The following is an 8,647-nucleotide window of genomic DNA, read 5'->3' as shown; positions in this document are numbered from 1 at the left end:
GCAAACCGAGACGCTCGCGGGCAGACGAGCCTCTGGCCCGGGAGCCGCCCGCAGGGGCAGGAGGCGGAGCGCAGGACTCAGAGCCCTATGCTCTGATTGGGGGGTCGAGGCCCGGGGCGGAGTGACAACCAAGGGAGAGGCAGGACTGGTTACCCCTGGAGAGGGGGCGGGAATTGGCGCTGAGGAGGTGGGGCCTGAGCGTCCCAGGCCCACCGTTAGTCCCGCCCCCGCACCGGGATCCCGGCCGCGTGGCTGCTGCGGCGGGTCAGCATCCGTGCGCCTCCTTCTCTTCCCGGCAACCGGTGACACGCACGCGCGAGGCCGGCCACTGGCAAAATCGCGGAGCGCGGCCGGAGCGTGACCCCCGTCCGAGTCGCTTCCACGCTGCCCCGCTGTGGGGCGTGCTCCGGCAGCCCTTCCTCTCAGCCGCAGCCCCGCAGCCCCGCAGCCCGGGAGGCGGGGCGGAAGCCAGCCGAGAGGGAGCCGCCCCGCGTCCGAGGAGCCCGTCAGCGGCCGGTGAGGGGCCGAGGGCCGAGAGGCCGGGTGGGCGCGGGTCAGTATCCCCAACTGTCGCCTCTCTCCGCTTGCTCCGGGCGTCTCCTTCTGCCGCGGGTCGGCGCGCCGCCCCGGCAACAGGTGACGCGAAGGCGCGGCGGGGCGGGCGATTGGCCGCCGCCCCCACGCCGCGCGGCCTGCTCCTCCTAGGCCTTGCCCTCCGCTCGTCCTCGTCCGTCGCGTCCCGATGACCTTCGGACTGGCGGCCCCAGGGCGTAGGCAGCAGCAGCCGCCTGGCTCTGCCGCGCGCGACGCCCCCCGCGCCCCACTGCGTGTTCGGTTCCCTGTCTCGCCACCGGGTGGGCAGGCGCCCCGGGCAAGGAGCCGGATGGGCCCAGAGCGGGGAAGTTTTCCCGGGCAGAATATGCCCAGCAACTGGTGACGAACGCGGACTGGCGGCCGGGACTGGCTGCGCGGCGGGGCGTCTGCGGAGCGACCTGCTCAGGTGCGGCGCTCACGTCCCGTTACGCACCAGGCACCAAGGTTAACGGGAGCTGCCCTCTGCTCCCGAAAGGCCGACGCTGCCCTCACCATGTGGAAAGGGTTCTTCGGGGGATGGGGGGAGGACTTCGCAGGTCTTGCAGACCCTTTAGGGTACTTGGTATGGAGATAGGTGTCCGACCCCTTATTCAGGGCCTCTCTTTGGAAGAACGGTCCTGAGGAGAGTAAATACTAAAAACTCGGCAACGGGCATTTGGTAGTTTTTAGTAGTTCTGACTTACACCTATATTTAAACCTACCCTCTTTTCATATGAAACTTTGTATCTCCTTTACTGAGTTTTCACAGGCCGGTGCGTCAGACACCTGAAGTTCCCCCGCCAAGGCCATACAGCTAGTAATGGAAGAATCAGATTTGGACACTTGCTCTTCTGGTTTCCCTACACAGGTTGGAGTCCCGACTCAGTTACCCAAAGGGAGCATACATGCAGTGGGTAAGGCCATGGAAGTTAAGAGGACTAGAGAGGCCCTGTCTACCAGGAGCCTGACATGTGAGAGAATTGTATTCCAGGCTAAATACATCATTTTCAAAAAGCACTGAGTGGCCAGCTTCATGCTCGGTCCATGGGAGGGTGCAAATCACCATATAGTCCCTTCCAATATCCCAGTTGTGGGAGGCTCTGGGTTGCAGTTTTGCCCCTGTATCAAAGGTACATAGAGAATAAGTTATCTTACTACGTATGTTCTTTCCCTGCCAACATTCATACTTTCTCCAAACTTCCCAGATTTCACAGGAAAATCTTTGTGAAAGCAGAACTTTGAAAAGAATATATTTGGATCACAGTCAGGCTTGGGCACACGAGATGTGAGTTTTCCTATTTCCATCAGCTCGTTAAACATGTCACATCAGGTATGAAGCTGTAAGGGGTAACTTCTGAAGTACTGGACCTTGTTCCTGTCATGGAGGGTTCGAGGAGTTGGCCCTTCTGGGGCCTGGAATTCCACACCCCATCCTCACCTAGAAACGGGGCTGAAAGCTTTCCAGAGTGGTTGGGAATTCTTGTGTCCTCTCACTCTCATTGATTATTAAGGTTAAAGCTGAATAAGGGGATGGGGATGGGAGAAGTGAGGATACTCCCTGGAGTTCCTCTGAGGAAGGCCCTGCATGAAGGTGTGAGGAGGAGAAGCTTCCCAGGTGGAAGGACCTGCAGTTGGAAAGGCTTCAGCAAGCCGGGTAGATGTTTCCATGCACCTGACTCCTCTACCCCCACAGAACGAGTAGACAGTTTGCTTCTGTCTGGATATAAGTTCCAGCATCATCTAGGGGTATCTCAGGGTCCTGGAGACACAGTCCTTGGGCTGGGGTACAGGGTAAGCATGCAGAGACCAGCAGAAGAATCTCCTCTCCCAAATGTATCTACTGCTTCCCAGCTCACTTCTAATGCAGACAGTTCCCTTCCCCTACCAGTGAGGTAAAGGGTCAACACACACATAGATGGAGCCCCCTCCCCATGTGGTTGTCCCTGGGGCTGCCCAGGGCTTCTCTGAGTAGCTTCCAGCTAGGGCCAGGAAGATTTGGGGGCTGAGAAGGACAGCTAGAAATGTCCACCTGGCCTGCTGACCCCCTACAGCACTCGTCCTGTGTAGCTCTGGACAAGCTCCATGGGAACCTCAGGTCATGTGGAATGAGCCCTACTACCCCCCTCAAAGGACGCCTTGAGGATGAAAGGGGAACATACAGCCAAACACATAAGAGTTGTCACGTGTTGATGCTAGTGACAACTGGGAGAGTAGCAGTGAGACACACCCCATGAATCACAGCCCCAAAGCCCAGCCAGACCTTATAGAGGGCAGCAGACAGCCACTCTCCTGGAAGAGCAGGCAGATGCCCCCGGGAGGTGTGACCAGGGCTGGGCTTTCAGGAGACTGGAGAAATGGCCCTCTTCCATGGTTACTGAAGTCCTGAGAGTCAGGCCAATCAGTGACCTCTTCTAGGCAAATCTCCCACAAACTGTGGGGTGGGCCAGCCTCCGTTTGCATATTGTTCCAGGGTTTGGAAAGGCCATTCAAACAGGTACTGTCCAATAGAAATAAAATGTGAGCCACATTGTAATCTTCACTTTTCTTAAAAATAGGTGAAATTAATTTTAACAATATATTTCATTTAACCCAATATATCCAATTATCATCTCAACATGTAATTAACACTTGTCATTATTAATGAGCTATTTTGCTTTCTTCTTTCATACTGACTCTTTGAAATTAGGAGTGTATTTGACCCTTACTGCACATCTCAATTTGGACCAACCACATTTCAAGTGCTCAATTGCCACACACAGCTTATGGTTGCTGTAGTGAACAGCACAGCTGGGACAGCCCTCAGCCCCACCCCTTTGACCCAGACCTGTTTACCCAACCCTGGCTTCCAGATGCAGGAATTGCCCCTTCATCCTGCCCCAGATGTGCTGACCTTGCAGACAACCAGGAAGAAAAACTTTATACTGATTGAAAGACACAACTCAGAAGAAAAACAACTAAACTGCTCTTGCAGTAGACTGTTAGTAAATGTACTAAATCCTGAGTAATTCTAATACTCTTGTAATATGTGATCGGTTAGATATGGTATGAAATACCTGCAATATTTATTAGGAAACAAAGTGATATACAAACCCTTTTTAAAAGCTCATTTTTAATCTATTGCAAATGTTAATTTGCTCAGTTATGTTACTTCTTAGTACCTGTTTGTATTAGTTATATGTATAGTATTTGTTAATACTCATGAGCATTAAATGCTTGAAAGTACTGAAGTATTTTAAAGTATTGAACAGTTAGGACTTTTCACCAGTTCATATGTAATTACCCTCCTTCCCTCTTTCCAAGCCTTCCTTGTACTTATTTTCCAAGGTACAACAAACTTCAAAACTTCCATCAGGAAAGTGGAGGTTAGAATGACTTCTAGAAGTCATTCTGTTTTTGGCACAGTGACATTTTATTTTTTCTTCCAGATTTTCTCCCAGGGATAGACTCCTTTGCTTCCAGAGCAAGCTCCAACATGGGGTGAGGCCCAGAAGAAAGACTTGAAGGGTGTTCCCTGCAGTCAGGCACAAACCCGCACCCTAGACCGGGGTCTCCCTCCCTCCACACCTGTAACGGGGGGAAATGTTCTCTTTGCACATATGCCATTGATATGTGCATGTTTGTGCACTTGTTTGACCATCCTTGGACCTGTGCCCTGAGGGGCAGTAGCCTGGCAGAGGGTGGGTTTCCAGATACTTTGCCTCAGAGATGCCACGGTTCCCAGAGTCCCCCAAGTAAGGTGGAATACTCACTGGGGTATGAGCACTGCTCTCTTTGGCATTTCAGATCAACCATTGAGTCCCGAAGGAAGGTTTTATTTCCATGAGGGCAAACAGTCCCTTGAATTGATGACCAGTAGAATCAGCAGCCCAAGTGTCTAGGCTAAAAATTCCCTTTGGAAGAACCAAGAGACTTCCTCCCCTAGGGTTGGCTCTTGAGTCTGCAGGACTCCTGACTCTGCTTGTGGATTTTGTTTAAATCCTCTTTGAATAAGATGTCTGGGATTTAAAATACTCCAGACAGAGGAATAAAGTGTGTAGGGTAGGGGGAATGTCCTAGATGAAACACAATAGCAAAATGCAGACAGAGGCTGAAGGTGAGTGAGTTGTGATCCTCTTCTTAGTTTTTTATATTTGAAGATGTCCATTAAAAACACCGTCCTCAAGGAAATACTTCCCTCTTCTTTCTCCTGCTTCTGACCCCTGCTCAGCCAAAATTCATGTTGTCCCTTCTGCTTCCTCCCTGCAGAGCACAGCACATCTTGCTCCAGAGGTATGGGAGGACCTCCCACATTGGCCACTCTCGCCCAGGGCAGAAGGGAGCAGACCCGCCGAGCCCACCCCTGCAGGTTTGTGGCTTCCCAGGCTGTTTTCAGTGGACCAGTCTGGGGTGTTTCAGCCCAAGCTCCGGGTATTTAGGTTGAGTTTCTGTCTGCTGATGAGAAAATGACTGCTGACCATTTTGTCTGCATCCTGCCCCTCATCTGTGTCGACAGCCTATAGCTGATTGTGACCGCACCTCATCTTCAGTGTCCCACTGGACAGATGGGGACAGATCCATGGGCTGTGAGGAAGGCAGGGAGGCAGGGAGGGCAGCCCTGTTTGTGCTGTGTGCGCAAAGGCAGACCCTGTTCCCAGACAGCTGCCCAGACCAACTCATCACTCATCAGGATTCTGGGATACCATTGAGGTAAAGAAGATAGCACAGCAGGTTTTATCCCATAAAGGGGCTTTGTTGCTACTCCAGGTTCTCAGATCCCTGGAGCTAAGGCAGTGGGGTCGACAGAATGTTTGCAAACAACCTGGATGCCCTGAGAATTAGGGTGCCCTTTCTTTCTCCCCAGTCTTCCCCGAAAATGTGAAAAGCACTTTCCAACTTTTGACAATACTCTTTATGAATCCCCGTGTTCCCTCTCACCGCTTTCCCAGGTCCTGGGTCACCTTCTCTAGGCTGTGTCCTGGTATAGAGCGGTTGTTTACCTGGCACCGTTCAAGCCAAGGAACAGTCCTTTGGGTTTTCTCATATACCTTCCCTTTCCCAGGCTGCTGCTCTGGACTGCTTTATGCTGTGTTTCATTGCCCTCCTCGTCCCTCAAGTGCAGGCTGGCTGGGTTCATGTCAGTGACTCTGGAAACCCAGCTCTCAGGAGGGCCTCCTCACTGAGCATCCCTCCTTGGTTTCTTGGTGCGTCTCAGGGCCAAGACCCCCAGCCAAAGGTGAGGAAAAGGGCTGGGCACGCCTCGCTGCCGAGCACGTGCTGGAGGCAAACTCCCCAAGGAGCTCCTCCCCTTGCTGGTGGCCCGGTCCCATACACGTAGGCCGCCCAGGGATTTTCCTTGCAGAGAACCGAGTCTGTGAGATGGCCTAGCTGAGGAAGTTGCAAGAAATGGGGAGCCTGCTTGTCCCACCATCCCCAATTGCCTCCGTGGGGCTGACCCTGACCTTCTCCTCGCAGGGCTCATGGTGCAGGGCAGACCTGGCTGACATGCACCTACGAAACGGCCGCAGCCTCTGCCAATGAGAACTACTGCCCTGGCATCCGCGCCAGCTCTCCACATCTCTGCGCTTCTGCTGCCAGTCCCTTCCCAGGCCCTAAATCTGAAAACAGCTCGCAGCCCGAGGAGGTGCGCCGCCATCGGGCATCAGCCTGGTCCTCCCCGTGTTGGCCATGGTAGAGGCGGCGGTTGCAGGCAGGCCTTACGCCTGCAGTGAGTGTGGCAAGAGCTTCCGCTACAGCTCGGTGCTGCTGCGGCATGAGCGCACCCACGGCGACTGCTTCCGCTGCCTCGACTGCGGCGAGCGCTGCGCGCTGGCCGCCGACCTCCGCGCGCATCGGCGTGCCCATGCAGGCCAGACGCTCTACATTTGCAGCGAGTGCGGCCAGAGCTTTCGCCACAGCGGCCTCCTGGACCTGCACCAGAGCGCACACAGGCGGCGCAGCTGCTCCTGCCCTTGCCGCACCTGCGGCCGCCGCTTCCCACACTTCCCAGCTCTGCAGCTGCACCGGCTCCGCCGGCACCCACCGGAGCAGCCCCGCCGCTGTCCGCTGTGCACCCGCGCCTTCCGCCAGAGCGCGCTGCGCTTCCACCAGGCGCGGGCTCATGGCTGCAGTACACCCGCCCCGCCTGCCGACCTGCTCCTGCGATGTGCGTGGTGCCCGCGGGCCTTCAGCAGCAGCGCGGGACTGCGGAACCATGCGCGCGTCCACGTGGCCCAGAGCTTCGGCAGCCGCATAGCCCCGCAGCCCCGCACCCCTGCTGTGCACCAGTGCGGGGTGTGTGGCAAGAGCTTCAGCAAGAGCTCCACACTCAGGCGACACCTGCAGACGCACTCGGGCGAGAAGCCCTTCAAGTGCCCCGAGTGCGGTAAAGGCTTCTTGGAGAGTGCCACGCTGGTGCGCCATCAGCGCACGCACACGGGTGAGAAGCCCTACACCTGTGGCGACTGCGGACGCCGCTTCAGCGAGAGCTCCACACTGCTGCGCCACCGCCGCAGCCACCAGGGTGAGCGGCCGCACGCGTGTGCCACCTGCGGCAAGCGTTTTGGGCAGCGGTCCGACCTGGTGGTGCACCAGCGCATCCACACGGGTGAGAAGCCCTTCCCGTGTCCGGAGTGTGGCCGCCGCTTCAGCGACCGCTCGGACCTCACCAAGCACCGGCGCACACACACGGGCGAGAAGCCCTACCGCTGCGAGTTGTGCGGCAAGCGCTTCACATGCGTATCCAACCTCAATGTGCACCGGCGCAATCACACTGGCCACAAGCCCCACAAGTGCCCCGAGTGCGGCAAGGCCTTCAGCGTGGGCTCCAAGCTGGCGCTGCACCGCAAGACGCACCTGGGCGAGCGGCCAGTGCAGTGCGCCGAGTGTGGTAAATGCTTCAGCCATAGCCGCTCACTGTCGCAGCACCAGCGGGCGCACACGCGTGCCCGAGCTGCCACCACCCAGGCCGCCGCAAGTGCTGCCCTCTTTGCTGGGCAGGCGGGGCAGGAAAAGCTGGGACTTTGTGTCCCATTTAAGGAGACTTGCTGAGAGGCTTCTCTGCTAAGGGCTATGCAACCACCGATATCCCGCCGCAGCGACCGCAGACGGCAGCCTGCTTAAAGACGAAGTGATCCGTCCCCTTTCTGCGCCCCTTCCCGGCCACCTGCCGCGTCCCTATACCTACTTCCCTTACCGACCCTTCCTGTCTTTGGCCCTTGGGGTGTACTGCAGGGCCTCAGGAAAACCTTCCTCACCCCAAGCATGGAAGAGTGCCCAGGTCCTGGTGCCGCATGGCTGCCGCTTCATGCTCAGGTGTGTCTTTCCTTTTCTCCCACTTGTGTTGTCTTCTCAGCTGAGATCGCCTTCTTCCAGCCTGGGTCACCTCTACCTCTCACTGGGTGCTCTGCTATCCTGCCTTTCTGGTAGCAAGCAGACATGGCTACAGTCACATCCCATTTGCCCTATGGTCTTGCTTCCCAGCCCCACTGACTCAGTCTCTGCTGCTGTCTCCCTGGGCTTCTGAAAGATGGGAAATGGGCAGCCAGAAAGATGATGGGGGGCTCACTGCGGCGACCAGGTCTCCAGGCCAGGAACTGCTGGCCTGCTGCCTGCAGAGATGCCTCCATGTGAAAGGGCAGGAGCCATCAGCATGGCCATGCACTCACACCACAGGCCAGGCCTTGTGGTGTCCAGATCAAGGTGCCTTCTCAGACTCGTGTTCCAGCCAGGTGGGGGACATCAGCCCCCAGACCTGGGCCAAGACCATGTGGGTCCACAAAGCTGGGCACTGCCAAACGAGCATCAGCATGGTACTTCCAAACGGAGCTTGCAGCCTTGGGGAAACGCCGCTCCAGAGGCAACAGGACAGGGTGCGCAAATCCCCTGGAACTGGCCAGTGATTTTTGGCTTATGGCTTGTGAAATAAAGAGTTGTTTGTTTGAGCCCCAGAAACCAAGGCCCCCTTTGTTAAACCTGAGGATGCTGCCTTTCCAGACCAGGAATGGTCCAGTCAGCCCTTTGGACGCTCCAAGGTCTCTCGTCTTCGCACAGTAGCCCAGCCCTCTTGCATGTACAGCCTCCTCCATTTTGTGCTGAA

At 56.3% G+C, this 8,647-nt stretch overlaps 1 protein-coding gene across 12 annotated transcripts; it reads left to right on the top strand.

Moving 5' to 3' along the window:
- Positions 1-211: 211 nt before the first annotated feature.
- Positions 212-8,502, top strand: ZNF672 (zinc finger protein 672). 12 transcript variants are annotated; one of them, XM_057491115.1, is made up of 5 exons: positions 212-516; positions 1,442-1,487; positions 3,999-4,050; positions 4,819-4,918; positions 6,025-8,502. In XM_057491115.1, exon 5 carries the CDS (start codon positions 6,238-6,240, stop codon positions 7,597-7,599), a length of 1,362 nt encoding a protein of 453 aa, XP_057347098.1. In that variant the 5' UTR covers positions 212-516; positions 1,442-1,487; positions 3,999-4,050; positions 4,819-4,918; positions 6,025-6,237; the 3' UTR covers positions 7,600-8,502. The 12 variants fall into 12 exon arrangements, with proteins under 12 accessions (XP_057347098.1, XP_057347100.1, XP_057347097.1 ...); XM_057491117.1 differs by lacking the exon at positions 1,442-1,487 and adding an exon at positions 1,343-1,441; XM_057491114.1 differs by having other exon boundaries at positions 1,343-1,487.
- The last annotated feature ends 145 nt before the right edge of the window (positions 8,503-8,647 follow it).

Source organism: Manis pentadactyla, chromosome 13 (assembly GCF_030020395.1).
Source record: "Manis pentadactyla isolate mManPen7 chromosome 13, mManPen7.hap1, whole genome shotgun sequence".
Lineage (NCBI taxonomy): Eukaryota > Metazoa > Chordata > Mammalia > Pholidota > Manidae > Manis > Manis pentadactyla.
Note: the sequence above shows the minus strand (reverse complement) of the source record. Positions and strands in the feature narration are given on the sequence as shown.